The 22,939-nt window shown below is 36.2% G+C and overlaps 1 protein-coding gene across 1 annotated transcript; it reads right to left on the reverse strand.

The window, feature by feature from the left end:
- Window positions 1-7,637: 7,637 nt before the first annotated feature.
- On the reverse strand, window positions 7,638-22,734 carry LOC143353865 (uncharacterized). The gene is made up of 36 exons (XM_076787469.1): window positions 22,611-22,734; window positions 22,372-22,520; window positions 21,726-21,887; window positions 21,222-21,305; window positions 20,640-20,854; window positions 19,337-20,203; window positions 19,068-19,160; window positions 18,688-18,829; window positions 18,477-18,585; window positions 18,297-18,387; window positions 17,998-18,174; window positions 17,700-17,806; window positions 17,343-17,401; window positions 17,101-17,152; window positions 16,963-17,030; window positions 16,536-16,681; window positions 16,068-16,235; window positions 15,553-15,729; window positions 14,491-14,600; window positions 13,858-14,009; window positions 13,305-13,466; window positions 13,001-13,084; window positions 12,530-12,738; window positions 11,175-12,272; window positions 11,001-11,093; window positions 10,788-10,929; window positions 10,589-10,691; window positions 10,431-10,518; window positions 9,896-10,072; window positions 9,560-9,660; window positions 9,430-9,488; window positions 9,075-9,126; window positions 8,745-8,812; window positions 8,530-8,666; window positions 8,182-8,349; window positions 7,638-8,010 (listed from the first exon to the last, which is right to left on the reverse strand). Exons 1-36 carry the CDS (start codon window positions 22,631-22,633, stop codon window positions 7,831-7,833), a joined length of 6,072 nt encoding a protein of 2,023 aa, XP_076643584.1. The 5' UTR covers window positions 22,634-22,734; the 3' UTR covers window positions 7,638-7,830.
- Window positions 22,735-22,939: the final 205 nt, after the last annotated feature.

Raw genomic sequence — 22,939 nt, forward strand, 5'->3', positions numbered from 1 at the left:
AATTATTACCTGTAACTTGTTATCTGCTTATCTTTCGTTTAGACACATAATCGTGACTATAGTCGAGATGCAGCAACGTATTGGGTTTGGTGCATGTGAAATTGCCGGTCGCGGATGATGTACAATTTTCTATGTTAGAGTGGGGATACCATAACAATTGTTAACACGCCATATTCACTGGATTTTTATTTCTTTAAATTTAAACAAGGCTAGATTGCTATCTATTTCAAGATTTCAGGAATTTGTTTCGTTAGGACACACGAATCTATTTTATAGACGGGTAAATAACTTAATTCGAGAATAAAAGGAACAAGTTACCAAATAAATAGTTAAAATTAACGAAGAAATAAATTTAGTTAGAAAACAAAATGTATTTCCATTGTATTTCTTCACACGAAGCGGCAATAGCGAAGGATGAGATTGAATAATGTTACTAAATGAACAATAAGAATGATAACGTCGACGAAACATTTGTTCCAGTTAAGAGAGTCTCCTGTCAATGTAATCATTATTTTTTATCGAATTATAGGATCTGAGGTTAAATCATTGTGAAAGGAAATGACTGGTATCTTTAACGAGCGTTAATGGCCACTTGCCCTCAAAATACTTCGCTCTTTTCGATCATCCATTTAATTTCGCAAGCGATAAGTAGCCTTCGACATGAATGTCACGGATTTGATACAGTCCAATTTCCACGTAGCGTAATATGCTTATACTTTCAACTTGATGATCCTCCGCAATGTATAACGCCGGGGATCAGCGTTTCGCTATTATCTCTTCGTAATACCAATTTCTTTTGATTTGCCTGTCGAGACGTCTAAACATAATTGCTTTCCGTTGGTTCTGAACGAGTCGTGTGAAAACAAGAATGATCGCTGGCGAACGAAATGGAAACACATCTAGAAACACAATTAACTGAAACAAAATTGTACCATAATTGTCTACGAAATTGTAACTATATAACTGTCGCAACAATTTCTTCTGAATATTAACTGTTTTCATTCTTCTTTCCTTCGTTTGACTTTTACGTATGCGAGCCGTCAAAAGCGTAACTATACTAGTAACCGTCATCTCCATTTTTTTTTTCAATTTCGCACTAAAAAGTTTTCGGAAGGATTCCGGTCTTTTTAAATAATATTACGTTATAAGTAGACTGCGAATTTTATGCATTTATGACAAGAATGAGTAGATGCAATTTTAATCAGTGGACAGGTTTAAAAAATGTAAATGTTATAGTTGCAGCTTATGAGCGGTATTAAAGCATGAACGAAATTTATATTCAGCTCTTGTATGTTGCAGTTGACGTTAACAATTTTTCTTTAGCATAAAGATCCGTAGTCTAGTTATAAGTTTACATTTTTTGTATTCAAATCAGTTAATGTATATGTTATATATCTCTTTTTTAATATTTATTACGCTCCAAAATAAGTATAATTAATATAGGCACGGTAATTGGTACCCCTACAGTAATTGGGTCCGTCACCCTAGTATTTCTACGGGAATTTCGAATCGTCCCAACTCCACACCCCCAGAATAGAAAAATCTTTTGAAAGTGTTCTCCTCGGTCGTCTGGAATGGAGGTATCGAAGCCTTCAACTATCCGCCATTATTCACGAAATAAGACGTATCGTCCCCTTAACATTCAGCGGCAAAAACTCCGCCATTTACGTACACGGGACGATCCGAAACAGCCTATAAAGAAATAAGACCGCGTAATTCGTGCGGGGAGGACTGGAAAAGGAGAGATGGCAATTAAACCTATTATGTCCCGGGCGTACGGTTAAGGCAACCGGTATGCTTTCTGCCGGCTAGACTTTCTCATCGATGGCTCTTTTTTTCTTTTTTATTTTTTTTTTTTCGCGAATGCACACGTCACCGATGCACGAAGGGGTTTAGATCGTCGCTGCTTAAAATGTACATACGTGAATCCCGATCGTATGCCGATCCGATGCATTTTAATCATATACTTTAGCATGGGATTATGGGCCAGGCTGCATCAGCGAGAGGACCGAACAGCGAGTTTTATTAAAATTACGCAACGTTACCTCGCTGTCTCTTGATTAACCGAGATCCCTACACGAAGCACCGTTTATTGCCCGGCACTTTTCATAATAATTGTTATTTTGTTCGGTACAGGTATAATATTTCATCGCCCAGGAAGAACGAACTTTTTGTTCGGCTTCTGTCTCTCGCGATCGATGCGGACAAATGTAAATTCGCGTAAAAATCCGCACAACTACAGCGAACGTGTCAATAAATACTTTACACAACAAGAATGATTATTATTATTAATAACTATCCGGGCCCTTCGCCCCCTGCCTTCGAGTACTATAATTACAGAAAATCATTTTGTACGACAAAGCGTGCTATATATCCATAAGCGTGCACAGATTACGTATCGCTTGTCATCTTAATATTTCAATGTCTGGAGGTAATCCCGTAGAAAGCGTGCGACAACGAATTTCCGCGTGTCCATCATCTCCGCGCGGAGTTAATTAATTTCGTCCGACTAATTAAGCCTGATTTGTTTAATTACTGCCGAAATAGAGAAAGAAAAAAGAAAAAAACGGAAGTGGACGAAGAAGAAGAAGACGAAGAAGAAGAAGACGAGGAACTGTCGCGTCACGGAATTAGTAGGGCACGCAGACACACGGATTCAACTGTCCAACGTGTACACACGCTCGCATCCTGGATGCAGAGAGTTTGTGCAATCAGTGAACTCGTGCTGAATACAGGTGGTGGCAACGTGGGATGTTGGTTAAGATAGGGATACATTATGCAAGATTGCGTCACGGGTTTATTGTATCAGCAGCTCATCGTACACGAGCCAGATAGCGGACACACGGTGCCGTGGACCGTTTTTCTTTCTTTCTCTCGTTTTTGTTTTCGTTTCTGTTTTTTCTTCTCTTCTCGTTCACCGCCGGAGATTTATAGCGTTCGCGAATCCTGAAATTCGTCTTAATCGGTTTTAGATACGGCTCCGATTGTATCGCTGTTAGGTATGCCCGCGTTTACTATGCTGTTCGCGCGTTACCAGACACGGACGAATCCGAACCGCATAAATCGCATCGCGCAACACCGCGCCGACGCCGCCGAGAGCGTTCAGATTTAATAAATGACCGGAGGCGAGCTCTGGTTTACACTTGATAAAGACGATTCTCTTCGGACGACGACGTTGATGCATCGCGTCCCGGGGGACCGGAATTTCCTCGAAATTTCGAGGAAAATTAATAGCGTTCTTGTTGCCCGACAAATCAGCGATGATCGCCCTTTGCCTGTCACTAGACTGTGTATCTTCATGTTTTGAAAATACAAGAAAATCTATTCGCATCATTACCGTGTACAAGGTGCTTAACTTTAATGCTAAACTTTAGGAATAGATTACGAATGCTTAGAGAAGAAAAAAAGTTATGTCAACACAGGTCCGGAAAAGATTAGTTTCTGAGTTACTCAAGTTTTTGTGCCACAACTCCTCGTCACATCCTCTTAAATTCAACAATGTTTTTAGAGTAATCGCCGGTCTATGTTTACGTTATCGAGGTGTATTATTCTTGTTTACAATTTATACTTTATTCGAGACGACGAGCTGAGGCTTGTATTGAGACAGGAGGTGGACATATTGAATATTTCCTGTGAGACGATGCGACGAGAATTGTGACACAAAATCTTTAATAACTAATGTTAATATAACTTTTTTGTCTTCTCTAAGTATTAGTAATGTATTCCTAATGTTTTGCTCACCATTTACGAAACACCCTGTATATATATGCTCTAGTTTCCTATCTAAGACAGTGCTGATATTATTAACAACACGTATATGCGTGACAATATAAATTACCGGAGTACGAAGTGCTTTTTAATTTAATAATGCTGTACAATGCGTATGCACAAATCGAATAGGCTATGTTTCAATAAACTCTAACACAAAAAGGTGGTAATTTTAATCATGTGTGTACTGTAAATTGCAGTCTTATCATTTTTCGTTCAAGATTTTCTCCCTATTTCTTTCATTAGAAAATTGCACTGTACACTTTAAATTTGACATGTTCTAGATAAAGTATCATGAAATGAGGATAGATTAATTAGTTTTGTGACGTATTTTACGACATACCAGGAGACAAACGATTATTGTGCTCGCCGTAGAAAGACAACAAGCATGCCCAAGAGAAAAGCAAATGAGCGGGAGTAAACGAAATTACGAATGGCTAAATTAACTCGCGGGGGCCTTGCTTAATAGTTTTTCCGATGATTATCTCCTCGGCGGAGCGTCAACGAGGAAAGATAGCAAATTAGTTTCGGAGATAACCGTTGCGTAAAGCTATTGCTCTGCCTTACCTGCGTGCACAGCTTTTGCAGTTTTATGCAGTTCGATTGTTCCTCCGTGACATCTCGGCTCGCCTCAAACAAGCAATTTATTATGCTCATTATATCGTGCATGCTTTCCTCCGCAAAACGCAATTCCCCTAATCGTTTCTATCTCTTAAACACGCCGTGAATTTCATCTTTCTCTCGTGCTGTGATTGATTCGCTATAATAAATACTTCTCCGGTTAATGAAATAATTTGGCTCCATCCTTATGTTTGCTTTATCTCTATGATTAATCGTTTGCAATCGAAGTTGCTCCGTACGCGTTAAAATTTTATACCGAACTCCCTTAAATGATACTGCTGCTCGTATATGTATTAGCGAATATTTTATATAATCTTGTACGTCCTTGTTTTACATTTTCATTTTTCCTTATTCCAATTGTAGTTTTAAATTTCTCATCATTGTCAAATATTATTGATCTTCTTAACATGTAAGTTGCTTTTGATGACAATGAAACAGTGGAAAAATAGTAAATAATAATAAAATTTTGAAAAGATTAAACTTTATATTAACGCATTAACTGTGCGAAGTTCAAATAATTTGGAGGATCAATTGAAGAAATCTGTACATACTATGAAAATAGTATTCGTAATTTATGAAACACATTCCTACATATAAAACAGTTAATTATAATTCATCGAAATGGTTTAATGCTTAGAAGATGAACAACGAAGAGATATATTTTCGTGCAATTATACGTTCTAGTTTTTGTAAAAACCAAAACACGGTGCGAAAAGCGAGAGAGATTATGAGAAGGTTTGACGATGGTGCTGCGGAATGAAAAATTCATATAAAAATATTTAAGTCTACAGCAATAATAAAATCTATAGCACGCTTTTGGGATTCTACCGAGGTCGAATGTAGCGCGTTTTTTTTTTGGTATTCTACCGAATTGTTAAATCTGCAGCACGTATTTTTGAGAAATAGCATGGGCTGCTTCTGCGACGGAAATCAAGATGGCGGCTGAAGAAGAGGAGGTCTCGCAAGACCGAAACGGTGCGGCCTCGCGCTACAAATTTAGCAATTCCGCGCGCGTTATCACGATATCACGAGCGATCGTCGAGAGTGATAGTTTTATCGGTGGATATGCGCATTATAATGGGGTGCATCCGTTCTAAACGGCGGCCATTTATTCCGATGAATCAGAGCGTGCTTTCTCTGGCCGAGCAGACGCTAGACGCCGCGATGTATACCTGTTCGATACGCCGCGCCGGCATAATCGGAGGAGTTTCACCACTTCTCCCTCTCTCTCTTTCTCTCTCTCTCTCTCTCTCTCTCTCTCTCTCTCTCTCTTTCTCTCTCTCTCTCTCTCTATTTGATCTGTGAAAGTGTTGGTGGCCTGAAGATGAGCGCTCGTGCTACAGTTAGGTAATGTTCTTTTGCCCGATCTAATTTACTGTCCCTACATCGATCTACAACTGTCTCACCGAATTGCAACATCCGCGCCGTTAACGATGCAACGCGCGGTTAGGCGCTTACGCTTTTGATATAACGCCGGTAACTTATTGCCGGCGAGCTCTGGCTACGCGCTCCTCTTCGTTTCGTTTCGTATCGTCCCGTTTCGTTTTCCGCGGTCCAACGACACGAGAATCGTTTTTCACGTGCCCGCAAATACGATGATAATGATGATGATGATGACGACGATAATTACAATTATTAGACCGCCGGGATTTTATCGGAATTCGTACTTTTACACGCCACTTAACGCTCAACTGCCGTGACCGCTGGTATGCGCGACAGAAATTGGTCGATCATCGCGCATAAAATACCACGTGAACGCATCGGATCACTGTCAAACAATTAGTGCATAAATGTACACAGGTACATTTTCGAAGAAATTCATTTATATCGAAAATTTCAAGCATCTGTTTTGTAAATCATTCGCGGAACAAAGAATCATGAGAGCTATACAATGGTTTTTAACATACTTAAACTTTATGGAACTTTGAAGAATTTCGTCTACGCGACGTTTCTGCCCGAACAATTAATGTTAGGACTAATAGTACACGTTCCCATGCATGGACACCGTAGCCTCCTGTGGAATCGGTATTGCCGGGGGCATCGATAGCATACTTGCCGATGCAGAAATGTGACGATTCCTGTTAATACGTCTGCTGCAGCAACTTTTCGAGTGCACAAGGCTAATTTCTATAATCTCACGTTGAGCAACATCTCGATGTGGATCTTTCACTGTCTTGAAACAGTGAAATTATACCAGTGATACGTAGGTTAAGGGACCCAATTACTGTGGGGGTACCAATTACTGTGCCTGTATTAATTATTCTTATTTTTAAGGCATAATGAATATTACAAAAGAGATATTACATTTTTTTCATTAGAATCAATTAATTGTTAAGTGTAATTAATATAGGCGCAGTACCTCCACGCATTGGTACCCCCACAGTAATTGGGTTCCTTGCTCTAGGTACAATTAGAGAAGAACAAACAACAGAATTCTTCTTACTTTTACCTGCGCGAAGGTTTGCGGATCGTTTGTACCATCTGCTTAAGGAGCAAATCGAAGTTACCTTGAAGTCGATGTTACGAATCCTTCGTCATTCTTGTAATATTGAATTCCCGGCGGTTTCGTTCGATAAAAAGTGATTGTGATGAATAGAAAGGGATACACTTGAGATTGGAAAAAAGTAAGGTCGAGACCAATTTATCGATTGAAGAGCTTGACCTTGAGAACAGATTGAATCAACGCCGAATATGGTGTAGATTAAATTTCTGCGGTGATGCACAGTATATGCTTCATCGGATTCTTATAATCGGTATCTTATAATACAAACATTCTTTGAATATCCCCAATGTATAACGGTGCATTAAAAAATGTCAAATTTTAAATTTTTCTTTCAAACAATAGAAATAGTTTTCTTCCGCAGCTATAGCAAATAGAATTCCTTTATCGTTAATAATGTTCCAGAAGGAAAGAAAATATTTATTGTATGCCCGCGTTTACTCTAGTCGCTAGATATTAATAATAAAAAAGTATAATTTAATCTCAATGTTAACTTTATCACGAGTCAATAACTATTTATAAGGACCAGTTTGCAATGTAACAGGTGATAAACAACAGCAGACTATGAGCATCAATTTTTATTATATTTAAAATTTATTTTGCTATTATTCTCAACTATTAGTATTTATTAATAACATAATTAGTTATTCCTCTATATATATTCTTGTTTTGGATAAATGCGTTATCACTAGGCTGCGGATCTTTATGCGAAATAAAATTTGTTTGCATCAACTCTAGAAAACAGGAGTCAAATAGAAACTTTTTATTCCTTGAATAATTTTTGTAAGTTGAAGTTAATATATAGAAATTCTTTGAATTCTTCGCCTGTTTTAAGATTTATCTACTCATTTGTCATAAATGTATCCTGATGTTCGCAGTCTAAACATAACGATTATCAACGCACATCATGATTGAAACCGACAATTTCGCAATTATTTCAACTATAGCCATATGTTGCATTTCTTCTCGGGATTCATAGGGCTACCTGCCGGGCAGTTGAACGATTTAGCGAAACCGTCCATATTTGACACTGAACCAATCACTCTAAGACGTCCGGGACTGTGTACGTCATACTTCGTCTGCATCTTCACAGATTTTGGGTCCTCAGTTTCACACCACAACTGTAAATAAATTTTAAACTTATAATAATTGAGAAAGAACCTTACTGCTCAAAAATATTCATTCTACATTTACTGCTAAATAAGATATATTTAATACTGAACAGGGTGTTTCTATTTGATCAGTATATAAATCTTGAACACTGTTATTCGAAAAATATAAAACTGTCTTACGTTTGCAAAAGACAGGAAGAAAGTTTGGTTGTTGCTGAATTTCTCTAGTCCTGGTAATGCCGGATCTGGACTCTTGCATTGTCTTAATCTTCGATGATAAGCTCTAAACACAGCCTCCAGACCCATTGTGTCAGCGATATTTTCACCCGCTGTTCGGTTACCGAAATCCTAAAAATTATCGAAATATGTAATTAATAATCAGACGGCGGATTTTATGCATGTATGGAAAAAATTAATAGCTTGTACTGAAAACGGTAAAAAGATTCAAACGATTTATGATATTTTGTGTTTGCTACTACAGTGAAATCTTGATCTAAACCCAATACTCGGGTAGACGAGGACATTTACCTTAACTTCATAACTGTCCCCCTTTATGAGCTCGTAATTGTCAAATTGACGAACGAAGCAGTCTGCTCTTCTATTGTAAGCCTCTGCCATTACAGATAACCATTCCGTAGGTTTGCCTTTGCGATCATACAAATGCCCTACAAACAATAAATTAATTGATTGCATTTTATAAATGTTCCATACAGCATGCATGTTCCAAAAGGAATTTAACTTGCCACTATCGTCGAAGCCATGATTTACTTCGTGTGCTATTATACTTCCAATAATGCCGAAGTTTACGTTCCTGTGTTAAAAGCCTCATTACTAACATTTCTTTATTTTAATTATATTCTATTAAATAGATAGATTGTATTGTATTTTACTCTATTATATTCTATTTTATTTCATTATGTTCTAATCTATTGTATATTCAATTTTATTTCATAAATTTAAATCTTACACATACAGTAAAATAATATAGAAACTGAGATCACGGAAGCCATAAATATTTATAGATCATATTTAAATATACTTCAATATAGAAAATATATGCGTAAATTATTTACCATGGTCTGTTTGATGCGAAGAAGGGGTTTTGGAGATCGGCGGCAGATATTGCTGCATTAAACAAAAATTTTATTTTAGTTTCAAATAATAAAATATAGTACCTTACTTAGTTTACGTAAACAAATCAATATATCCACACCCAAGGTCAAAAAAGTCAACAAGCACCTGTTAAATTCCAAATATATAAAAAGAGCTAAAATTTCGAAATTTTCTTGTTCCCTGTTTATTTGCTTTTATGGAAATAAACGCAGAAAACTGAGAATTACTTTTCAGAATAAATTAAGAAAGTAGAATTTTGCGACTGATTAGATATGACAATCTTCATAAATACACATAACAGTAACGTGAACAAACCTATAACATTTTCTGTCGGCATGAAGAACGCGTTCACCATTAGCGGATCCATAGATAGTCTACAAAAAATGTATAGTTATAAAATATCCAATCATAATATAGTTGCTAATATTACTAAATTAAATCTTACGGTAGGTTCTCCTCCGGGATCATTGCACTTCGAAATTGTTTCCACTTCATGTATCTGATATAGTTCACCACATTTTCATAGAAAGATGTGCCAATCGTGAGCTGTAACATTAAATCAAGAATTAATCTTTAATAAAATAATTACTGCTTGTCAAACAAGCCTCAATCTCATATTTATATTAATATATATTGTTTTATTTTCTCATCATCTTATATTATTTTCTCATCTCATATTAATAAAACATCAATGAATAATAAATAGATTTTCTCAAAACGGGAATTAAAATTTTGTTTAATAGTTCTAATAATAGTAATATTGCAAAGACAAGTTAGCTACCCCTTGGAAGTATCGTTGAACCATTGTAGCGTTTCGGTACCAGTCGGGAGAACCAACAAGGTGTTTCAAATGCACCAGTTTGTCCAAAATGAAATGTTTCGTATTGTCATCCAACCACGTGGACTCCTTGATCTGATATTCAACTTCTTTTTGTATGTCGTCGATCATGTCTCGGGCCTACAGTGTCGACAAATAATATGTGAAAGAATATCAAATAATGTTTAAGAGATCAGACTACTGCGACAGGCAATTTCTGGACTATGTTAGCATGTCACCAACTAACGAAAATAACTGTAACTATTAAACAAAGGGACTATCATAATTGCCAAAAGTATACCTAGTAATCGAATTTTGAACTATCTAAATCCAAAAAGCAAAGTTTCTTTGTTGATTATGCTTCATTATCTACATATTAATAAAGCCAGTTTTTAAATATTTGAAAATTCGATGTATAAAAGCCCTTCGAAGAATAGATAGGAATATAAGAGTTACGAAAAAAAAATGTAAATAAATATTCATGTCTGCGATCGTTTACCATTCTCTCCAAGTTCGCTGGGAAATGTTTTCTGGTATATTCGTACCCTATTACCTCAGACAGCTCTACTTGTAAGCATATTTCCTCTCTGTAAAAAGGTGAAATAAAAACAGTTTTGTAATTTTTTTTTCTAATTTTGAAATGTTATTAGAATTTACTTGTCTGGAACAATCGAGGGTGCCCACTCCTCAGCTAATTCTAGTATTCCTGGAGATACAAGGAGTGTCATTTCATTAACGAAGCGCCAGTGAATGTAATTAACTGTAACAAACGAACAACGATGTTATTCGGCAACGCTGCTTTCGATGAATAAATCAGGTTGATCGTTAATAATAGGTCAATCTTTTATGTTTTTACCGATTACTTCAGATGGTGTTTCTTCGAGTATAGCATGAAGTTTTTCGAAATACGCCCTACGCGCTATCACAGCATCTATATCACCCTCGGGCTCCAATCCTGCTTCGGAAAATAGTTTCAACACCTTCCTTTCCCAATTCACCTAAATATTCAAATCATTATATAAACGTTTTAAAAAACCATTATATAAGCGTTTCGCGGCGAAATTCTCACCTTGCTGTTCTTTTTAGTAGATCCTAAACCGTCATACCATTCCTGGAATTCGCTAAGTGTCGTGTTTTCTATCTCAAAATGTACAAATGTGCTCTAAGAAGTAATAATAAACAATTTCGGTTCAGTTTCTGTGAAAACAGTTGTCTATGAATCGATGTTAATCAATTTCTTTACCTCTCCCACTTTAATCGCGAATTCGATGAGGGCGTCGACATCTTTCTCCAACTTATCACGCGAAATTTCTACGCCTCTGACCTTCGAAAGTTTTTGCGCCACCGAAATTATGTATTCCCGGTATAGCTTCGTAAGTTCTTCTACAGACTTCTCATCCTCATCTTCATCATCATCTTCCTCTTCTTCATTGCCTTCGCCATCGTCGTTCCCTTCTTCGTTTTTGTTTTCATCATCGTTGCCATTCTCTTCATCGTTGGCATTATCATCATCCTCGTTGTTGCCGTCACTGCCGGTGTCAATTTCATTGGCGCTGTCACTTTCTTCGTTTTCATCGTCATTATCAATCGGAGCTTCCTCGGTCTCCTTATCCACCATCTTCCTTGCTGCGTGATGGACTCCATGACGACTGTGTCTCATCTGCCTATGTTGACGACTACCGTGGATCGTTTTCCCTTCATGTCCGTGACTATGGTTTCTGTTCTTCCTTCGCACCTCTTCCTTCTCTTCGTCGTTCGTCGCCCTGTTCCTGTGCACTACATGCTTCTTCTTGGTCGCCGATTTCACATTTGCCTTATTGGCTTTTTCAGTACGTTTCATGTCGTTCTTCCCTGTGGAAGACTTCTTCTGGGAACCTAAAAGGGTGTGTCTATGTCTCGATGATTTTCTGCCAGTCTTCCGCGACTTTTGACGAACTCCGTGTTTAGCGCGTTTCTTCAGACTTCGTAGCTTATGGAAAACAATCTCTTTAACAATGTCTCTCTTCGGCCTTCTACTAAGGTGCGTCTCATGATGTTTCCTTCCTATACTGTGTTTACCGCTTGATCGTTTATTCTGACCCAATCTCTTGTGACTTCTTCTTCTCGTTACTATTCTCGTTTGCGATTCATCATCTTCCTCGTCTTCCGGCTCGTTGTCTTCCTCGATCCCTTCGTCCTCTTCGTTATCCTCCTCGTCTTCGCCATTTTTAGGGATCTTCTCTTTGCTACCATTCTCTTGACTACCCTCGCCACTCTCGTTGTTTTCGTCGCTGGTGTCCGAGCCTTCGTAGGAACTCGAAAGAAGTTTGTAAATACCGAATGGCAGATGAGGTGTATCCAACTGAAACGTTAAAAAATAATGAGCATAATGACAAACAAAAACTTACTTATGCTTGTTACACGCATTCGTCAATAAAAAATGCAGCTAAATAAATGTATATGTATTGCTTATTCAAGTCAGAAAATTAGTATTATAAAATGTAGTGCAGATTTAAACTGACGATTCAATGTTAAGTCACGTTCGACACAAAAGTGCAAGGGGTTAAGGCATAAGGTTAAGGGTTATGGCATAATTCTTAACATGGACTATCATCATACCACTAATGTTTCATTGTCGTTCCATGGTAGAGGATGGTAGAATAGGTCGTGGAACGTATTCATTCCCGTTAAACGAGCAAAGTGATCATCAACTATTTGCCAGTTGTATATGCGATCGTCCCATTCCCCTTGCTGCATTATCAGCGGCCAACCCCCGTGCCTCCATAATGTTGCTACGATTTTCTCAAGTCCTCCGATTTCTTCTGTATCTGTAAAGTCAATAACTGAATCACAACATTTGACTTTAACAGTGTGTATCGTTGTCAAGAGTCTTTCAGAATGAGTTTAATTGAAGAAACAGCGTAATTTCACAAAAATCGACAAATCAGGTCTTCAAAATTATTTTCGTTGTTTGGAACTGTCAGAATTTAGAGCAACATTTGATACAAGCGACTCGTAAATTGTATTAACAAAGTAGTGGGAAAGAACAAAACAAAAAATATATAAAAATATTGAAATTTGAATAAATACCTCGCTTTATACAACTCTGGTACCATTTCTTTGCCAGTTTCACGGCAAATAGGTCATTTGATTCAATCGGAGATTGAATAAGGTCTGGAAATGTTAAATATTTATAATAATATTGTGGCATTGTCAGCAGGTTGCTTTGAAAAAATTTATAAAAATGTGTATTTCATATAGTACATACAGTTTAATACCAGTGTAGGTAGATTAATTAATAATAGTCAACATTTAAAAATTGATAAAATTTCTTCAGAAAATGTTGAACTGAAACAGTTAAACACTAATATTCGATTGAAACGGCGACACAAACCTTTAACTTGCTTCTGAATTTTCTTGTCGACCATTTCCCACAGACTCCAGGTAGTTTCATTTTCCGGAACAGGATTTTTTTGATCCCATTTCCCGCATGCGTATTGGTAAAAATCATCACAAGGATCAACAGATTCGTCGATACTATCCTTGATTTTATTAGCTGTTTCGAAGAAAATAGTAAAATGAAATTCAAATTCATATGAAATAGCGTGGAACAATACATATATCTAATCCTCCTTCTTTGGCTGGCATCAATATTTAAAAAGAATTTTCATTCAGTTGAAACTCATTTTTTCAAAAAACGAAAATTGTGCAAATGAAATTTTGTTATGATACTCGTACATTATAATTGAATTGCATATAATAATTTAAGAAATTGATACCGAATATAACTAATCGTGTAGAATAGTGATGCCAATTTTTGCGTAAATGTTAAGAAATTGCACAGATACGATATTCGTAATAAATACTGAATGTAGCAATACGTAATTCGCAAAATTTTACTTTTTTGATACGTCATCTTACTTCTTGATGGACCCGAAAGTACTTACCAATCAACTTGCACTCCTCGGTCTCGCATACTGTGCTCTCCTTCTCCTGATTAGCACTGATGGCTTCGCGTTTTCTGCCAAACAAACTTTCCAAACCAAGAGGGTAGTCCGGGAAAAACGGAGTAGCACTTATAACAGCGCCTATGGACGCTCTAGAAGAAGGATGTTACAGATTTACGTTGAACGGTAATTATATTATTAATTACATGCAGTAATACAATAAATATCACTGGGTATGTACTCCGCGGATGAATTAGATAACACTAAGTGTTAGGTAATAAAAGTTATCAATTAATGCAATTATTGAAAATAGAAAGAACATTTTAGAGGACTGGATATGTTAATTAGAAGTTTTACTTACAAGATCAAAATCCGAATCATTTTCGTAACGTAACTGGAACCAATCTTCGCAAAAGCAAAGTCGGTTCAACGAAGAAACCGACGTCCTTTTTGCGAAGTGTGCAGGGAAAATTATGCGCGGCCGTTTTATAAGCGTGAAATAAGGGGGAGAAGATGTGATAGTCCTAACAATACACTTTGATAATGCAAACACATCGAACTAGACAGAAAAAGTGCATCCTCTGCCCTTGGGGATTGCATAGATAAATTATTCTAGTATATCAATGTTGTCACCCAACACCTTCGTCCGTTAATGAAATTCTCGTTCCGTCCGGTTTGATAAAGATAGTTACGTCCATTACCAAGGATTCAATGAAATGATAACGAATGCATATCATAGAAACCTAGGTGAAGCATTCTATTTATGTATAGTATCAGTAGAAATAGGTGGGTGTTATACGATACAGGAGAACGATTACAAGAATTTGAGAATATCAACACATTGTTCACAACTTATTCCACCATACTCCCGTATGGTTCCTGGTGTCCTGCAATTAATGGACACAATTTTGCATAAAGATTCGCGGTCTAATGATCAGTGATGTTTGCAATAAAATAATGGAAGTTTTAAATATTTTATAGTTATTTATTACTAATTAAATTCAGACAAATTCTCATCATAATTAATTACTATTACGAAATCAATTCGTATTATTCTTTGACTCTTGTTATTTTTTAAATAGTTATCAATAACGTTATTTTAATAACACTACTATTATTTGTTGGTTTTTTTTACTTCGACAATGAGAAAAATAAATTTGATAAACATGAAAATATTATTTTACCACATTTCTACTTTACAAAAAAGAAACGTGACTAAGGAAATAGAAACATATTATTTATTTCTATTTATAATAAGGAGAAACGAATTTTCAAACATAGATTTATATGGTGTAGTAGGAAATCGCATGTTTTAACGTTCACAGGACAGTTTTATTTCATTGATTTGGAATGAATAAAATTTAAATGTTGTCTTTTCTATTCGTAAACGTACTGCCATGTTGCTATGTCTTATAAATATATACATACAATGACTTTGTGACGAATCTTAAAATTTTATTAAGATTCGTAGTCTAATGATCACAGTACACGAATGACGATAATACAGGTAAATATTAAATTAAACAGATTATGAGTATTATTAATATTCTGTATTTCTTTTTTTTTTAGCAAATGTACATTTTTATTATCAACTTAATCGAGGAATACAAATGCAAATAGATGTTTTCGACATTTTATCGATACAGATTACATTGCAGGAAACAGATGCTATTAATCTTGAAAATAGCTTCGTTATTTCCATATGCTACATTTCTTTTTCGGGTTCATGGGGCTTCCTACTGGGCATCCGTAAGCTTCCGCGAAGTCTTCAGAGTTGGATAGAGACCCGATTACTCTTAATGGAGCAAGACTGTGCGAATCACGCTGTAGTCGCGACTTGATTTTCTCTAGATCATAAACTGAACACCACACCTGTAATTTAAAAAAAGAACATACAATTACTGCGCTGTTTCGCACCCTCCGTAAGTTCCAGAAATGCTGTAGTTCCTTGAAAAGAGAGATTTCTAAGATCATTTGAAATGACTTTTTCCTTTACAAAAATGTTCTCCGCTGCTTCGTTAACGAGCTAATAACGAAAAATGCGGACCAAGCAGACCGCGGCTACAGCAGACAGAAAAAGTTACTTCAAATAAGCTCAGGAATCACTTTTTTCAAAGAAGTACAACATTTTTGGGACACCCTGTATTGTTATACTTCTGGGAAATAGAAAAATTGATTAAATAACTTGACTAGGACGGTAATATTCTTACATTAGCAGAGGATAGGAAAAACATTTGATTGTTAGTGAAATTCTGTAAACCAGGTAGCATTGGGTCCGGGACTTCGCAATTCCTTTGCCTTCGTTGATATGCTCCGAACACAGCTTGCAAGCCCATTGTGTCCGCAATATTTTCACCCCACGTTTGTTCCCCATAGTCCTACAATATGTGTAAAATCATGTATGAACCATAATTACATTTCCATTTGCACATCTTCTGTTTTACACTACTCCACAAAATGAAAGGATTGGCAAATATTGACCGAAAAATTGTCGATCTTAGAAGTTCTGCAACTTTGTGTATCAATACCTTACTCTATTGAGGTCCAATTGAAATCTCAATCTGCATTAAGATTGTTGGAAAAATTTATAACACGTAATTACACATACCTAATATTCACGTAACGACTGTACAAAGCAATATGGAACTTCATCGCTGAAGACAAATTAGAAATTCTACCTTTATCGGAATATTCGCCGTCCTATTTTCCACCACGCTGTACTTGTTGAACTGATCTCTGAAACAGGCAGCCCGTTTCTCGTATGCTTTGTCTGCCATGGCAGACAACCATTTCGAGTATTCACCATGTCTATCAAACAAGCGACCTGGAAATGATCGGTTGTAAATTAATATGTACTTTACAAAAGTATTAGGGTAAGGGACCCAGGTACTGTGGGGATATCAATTGCTGTGCCTATATTAACTATACTTACTTTTAAAGCATAACGAATATTAAAAAAGGGATAATAACTGGTTTTAATGAAAAAAATGTAATATCTCTTGTTTAATACTCATTATGCTTTAAAAATAAATATAATTAACACAGGCATAGTAACTGGTACCCCCACAGTAATTGGGCCCCTTACCCTATTTCGTAATTATTTACCCATATTGTCGAATCCGTGATTTACTTCGTGAGCCATTATGAATCCTATGATGCCGAAGTTAGTGTACCTGTATTAAAAAGATATCATTTTTTAATGGTTTTATATGTTACGTAAAAAAATATATAATGCATGCTTACCATGGTTGTTTAGGGCTATAAAATGGGCTTTGGAAATCTGCCGCTGTTATTTCTGTAAAAAAGTATAGCATAAATAATGATACCTCTAATTTCTCATGGCCATTTTTATTAAAGACTCGTAATTAGTTTGTGTTAATATGATCAGTTTATAATTCAAACTGTAAAAGCTGATTTGTATCATGAGCCATGGTCAATAGCGATATAGAACGATCAACTGATTCGCTAATACGCTCAGAACTTACCAAAAGTATTTTGAGTGGGTATGTAAAAGGCGTTCACGACCAAAGGATCTATAAAATAGCTGCAAATACACATTTCTTGTAATTATAAAACGAACGCGATTTCAAAGCGTTCACGTCTGTTTTACAAACGGTAAACTGTTAATCCTCCGTATGCTATGTCGGAGTCATTCGTGACCTTCTTCTTCATTCTTCTTCTTCACCCGAAATACGACGAAAGCTGGTCTCTAGCCATCGCCTTATATCGAAAGAAAACTGTAGTGAAATATCGGCGTGGGTCAGAAATGACTCCGGCATAGGCCCAGAACTCGTAGGAGTCCGGGGACCAAGAAGTATGCCAGTTCAAAGTGACTTACTTACTTTTCGTTGGAGTTTTCTGCATTGGTGTTAAGGCTTTTCAGGCTTATTATTTTCAAATATCTCTTTACACTCATTATATTCTCAAAATGGGAGTTGCTGATACTGAGCTAGAGAAACATTCAAACAAGTATGTATAAGTGCAAGCATAATGGATAATATCTAAAAACACTTCAGCAAGAATACTTTGCTGGAAGAATTTTTAAATATTATAAAGAGTGTTCCATGTTTCCAATATGTGTGAACAATTAAACGTAATTTGAACTGTATGCAATTGTATTTGTCTGCAACGAGAGCTTACTCCTTTGAAATGTTTTTTCATGACCGTGTGGTTTCGGTAAGCAGGCGGATAACCAATTAACTTATCCATGAACACCAATTTTCCCAATATAAATTCTCTGGTGGCATCGTCCATCCAAGTCGATTCCTCGATCTGATGTTCGACTTCCTTTTGGATATCGTCGACCATATCCGAAGCCTTGAATAATTAATAAGAACTTATTAGTTTTACTCGTTACCGATGCTTCTTTTCAAATAAGTATTGTTCCACCATAAAACACAAGAAATTGTGAACTTTTTAATTAGAGATATAAATAATACCGTTTTCAACCAGTCATCAGAGAAATATCGTTTTACGTATTCGTATCCTAAATAGTACTTCGCCTCTAAATCTTCGAGGCATGCCATCGACCTGTGAAAAGATTCAATTATTTGCAAAAACGTAGGTATAATACGTATGTTATGTAAATACGTATTTTATGTAGGTACAATCTACAATACCTCTTATCGAACCTTTGCTCAAGTGGGTTCCACTCGAGGTAAAGGTCTCTCATATATGCAGTAGTGGCTTTTACCGTTGCTCTTATGAAGTTCCAATGAACGTAATTCACTGCAAAACATTATTCAAATATTCTTAATAACCGACTGCTATTATTTGAATATTTATTATCTACGCAATGTGTGTGGGTAATGTATAACAATATTTGCATACCGATAGTTCTACTCGGCGTTTCATCCAATAATTTTCGAAGTCCTATTAAATAAGGATCGGACGGAATTACGAGCATCGAGTCCCTATCAATTTCCATTCCCGCCGTTGAAAGTAAGTTTTCTACCTTCCTGGCCCAATTTATCTACGCAAAAATAACACTTGATAATACCTAACACAAAATAATAATTCTTAGTTCAAAATAACTAGCATGTACTTAACAAATACAACTAATTAAAAAATATTTTGAAAGTGAAATATTTAATATAACAATGATTTGTGACTGTATACCACCGAATTATAAGTAACCTAGAGATTAACAATAAAATATTTCAAGTATCAAAAGATATCTCAGACAATGAAAAAGTTCAAAATCTGCTTACTTGACCATCCTTCGTGGTTGGTTTCAAATCGTCATATTTCTTTTGGATATCTTCGAGTGTACCATTCGACACGTAATTATCTTGATATATGAGCTGTAAGAAACATTTGTTTGTTTGTGCACAGTACAGTCTTGATCTAAACCTGACGGAGCTGTATGGTCTTAGTCAGTTCGCCTACCCCTCCACGGGAGGGGGGGGGGCATACCCCGTGAAAATCCAATTACAAAACTTAATGAAACCTATAATAAATTTATAAAAAATATGTTTACCTTTACGATGCTCAGCTGAAACTCAAGTAAATCGTCAATATCTTTCCGTATCCTCTCCTCTGGTATTTGGACATTTCTGGCTTCGATAAGCGCCATGGTAACGTTGTACATGTATTCTTTATACTTCAGTTTTGACTTCTCTCTTTCTTTCCTTTCTTCTTCCTTCCTTTGTTTTCTCTGTTCCTCTTCGTCATCATAATCACCACTACCCTCTTCGTCGCTCTGCTCGGTGTCATCATCAACATCACCGCTACCACTGCCGCTATCCTCAGAGTCGTCGTCATAATTTCCACTACCTTCTTCGTCCTCCTCGTAGTCGTAGTTCTCGTCGTTTCCATCTTCGGTGTCATCATCATCATCGATATACATGTACCTATTCATTTTTTCATCGCCTTTGCTCTTTCCCAAATGTATTTTGACATGATGACGTGCAGACATTTTTGGATGATGCGACGGTCTGTCAATGGTCTTCTTATGAACAATTCTCTGGTTATTAACTTTCCTCTGTTTACGGTTTGACTTATAGTGAGCCTTCGATCGAGTCACGGCTCTTCTCGTTCCTTTCTTGCTAACATGCTTCTTGTCCCTCGATTTAGCGTTGCTATACTTTTTTATTTCGCGACCTAAGCGTTTGTTAATTTTCTTAATTATCCTTTTATCCTGCGGAATTTCGTTGTCTTCGTCATCCTCCTCGTCGTCCTCGTTCTCTTCGTTACTTTCCTCGTCGTGGTCGTCATCTTTTGGCCTCTCTTCGCTGCCACGTTCTTGGCTGCCATCTTTACCTTCGTCCTCATGGTAGTCTGGTAGATCGATTTCGTCGCCGCCGACAAGCATGTACATTCTGTACGGTAAGTCCGGTGTGCTGATCTGAAACAGTATTGTTTGCCATAATTTCACAAACGATTTATAATATCATCCCTCAGCCGTGAACTTCTACTAATACGATGGTGGAGCACGCCAGATTCCATCCAGTTTCAAATAATTGTCATACTGAAAATTGAACCCGTAGAAAGAAACGACACTAATAAACAAATAATTTGGTAACACGTTGACGCAAAGTTTAATTTCAAAAATCGTATACTCAAATGCGAAATAACAGAGCTGAGATTTTAGTTTGAATAAATCAAATAAGAAATGACGACGAAGTTCCACATAAAAAATGCCCAAAGAAAATAATGTCGCTTTCGAAGGTAGTACTAACGAAAGTAGTTATGAATAAGCAAGCGTTGTATCAGTAGTATAAATTATTTTGAAACATTCGTTTCTTAAAAACATAATAGATTATGCGTATACGTATAATCACCGTTAAGAACGTGCGATTAGTATCCCAATCCCATGGAGTATCAACGGCCACGTCGTATAAACTATTCAAACCAATTAAACGAGCATAATAATCATCCACGTATTGCCACTTGTACAATTCATCATCCCATTCGTCTTCCTCCATTATTACTGGCCAGCCACCGATTCTCCATAGTGAAGTAATGACTGGACCAAGTCCTATTCTTTCCAACTCGTCTGCAATTTAGGTGGTTAGGTAAATCAGATTGTTGCATTCGCTAATATATTTTAATTACGTTAGAAAATTAAATAGACGCATTAACTAAATGTAAATCTGTCATCTGGATTTGTACAATTCCGTAACATTTCTCTAGAAATAATAGTTTTCTTCGTGGTTAGCCAAACGATAACTACACGTGTATAAAATAAAACGTAATTGGAATGTTTGATATCAAATAAATTGGAGGTACGAACTGTATTTCTAGGTACACGAAACGGACAAATTCTTAGTAACATTATAAGAGCGTAATGAAAACATTGAATATATTTTTTGTTAAAAAGGGAAAGTAATTGCTCTCTTAAATGAAAGATAAATAAATGTTACCTGTATCCATACAAGCGTTGAACGCTCGCCTGGATAGTTTCAAGCCCAGGAGATCGTCAGGCTTCGAATTTGCTTGTAATATATCTATGAATGTAATCAATTATATTAATTATCTTCATTTCTATTAATTAGATTGATTAATAAAATTATTTCCATAAAATTCACTTCGAAAATTAACCTCGTAATACGTAATACGTTTATACTACTTGGAGCAATGTCTGGCCATTGCTTGGCATTTCTACTTATCAGAAGTAGATACATTCTTTGCTCTCGCAATTTCGTTATCTGCTAATAACGACAAGTTACTATAGAAATAAACAGTAATAATGAAGAAGTGTGTAAAAATTAATACGTGTGAAGGATAAAATCACTCAAAATAAATTTTGAATTTAATATTCTTAAAAGTAAAATCTCTTAGGAACATTTTCATATATTTGAAGTGTTTCGAAGAAAATGATAGAATTAATTTGTTTCAACGAATAGTTCGAGATAAAATTAGCAAACCCAGAAGACGCTTCTCTACTACATCATTCGCCTTATACATCGGATTCCAAGTAGCTTTGCCTTCGGGGAGGGGATTCTGTTTTGCCCAATTCCCACACGCGTACTCGTAAAAGTTTTCACACGGATCCACGTCTGGGTTCATGCTCTCGGTCATTATTTTTGCTGTCGAAATTAAAGGAACAATATGATTTTATGCAAATCAGAGCTATTCTCTTACGAGCACCTGAAGTTACAGAACGAGCACAGTAAACAAGCCTGAAACTACAAATCTGTAAGCAAAAGAATCTTCATTACACTGAACATTTATTATTTATACGCTTTACTAGAGGAAATTTATGTATTTATAATATGTGCAAATATTCAGAAACGTACGATATAGAACTATTAAACAAAACGTTGAAAAAATGCATCTTTTTTATAAATAAGTATATAAAGACAATAAAGTTCTATCGTATGAAAATAATAACGTACATAACGAAGACGTTAGAGTTTTCTTCTGTTCCCAAAAGTGACAACCATATATTCGTTACACACGAAACCGGTTATTTAATGGCTGAATAATCGACAATAATGTGACCCCAATTGGTTACTCGACTTATGTAACTGACAATTTCATCGCACAATAAAGACAAATTTATTCCCTTACCAAGTGCAACACATTCTGAAGTTTCACAAAGTGAGCGCTCTTTCGATTGTTTAATGTCCGATTTACCATCCACGCCGAACAACCATTCGAAATTGCGCAGATGGTCCATCGTAAAGGCAGTCGTGCCGGTAATGACACCGACAAATGTTCTACAAACACAATTATTAACGAAATATTTTGGTGGCGCCAACTTGAAGGATAAAAATCGTTAAAAAAACGACGATAAAAATTTCGCTTACAGAATCCATACGGTTCGTGTCATTTTAGTAGCACATCAAATATGACACTTGGCTACGGGAAGAACACACAACCTTCCTGCATGTAAAGCGCAGAACAAATCGCAGCCGGTAGTGATTTCATATTTATGTAAAACGGAAGGACCCTGAAGCCGCTGATAATACGCATTTTGTATCAATACTTATACGAGTACCAATAAGTGCATCCTGTTCGTCTATGTAAGTCTCTTACATTTCCTTTATTTCTTCTTTGTTTTAATACCCAAGGTTGAATATATTAAAATAAACAATACATTTTTTCCGGAAAAAATACCGTTTTTTTTTTTTATAAA

This window comes from Halictus rubicundus, chromosome 4 (assembly GCF_050948215.1).
Source record: "Halictus rubicundus isolate RS-2024b chromosome 4, iyHalRubi1_principal, whole genome shotgun sequence".
Lineage (NCBI taxonomy): Eukaryota > Metazoa > Arthropoda > Insecta > Hymenoptera > Halictidae > Halictus > Halictus rubicundus.

Bases quoted from the DNA above. Each gene is read 5' to 3' on its own strand.
- LOC143353865 (XM_076787469.1), bottom strand. From the start codon at position 22,633: ATGACACGAACCGTATGGATTCT. The intron at 16,236-16,535 runs GTAGAATTTCTA...CACATATTGTAG, and splicing joins CGGCGAATATTCCGATAAAG to GACTATGGGGAACAAACGTG. The intron at 10,692-10,787 runs GTAAAAACATAA...CGTTTGTTACAG, and splicing joins AACACCATCTGAAGTAATCG to TTAATTACATTCACTGGCGC.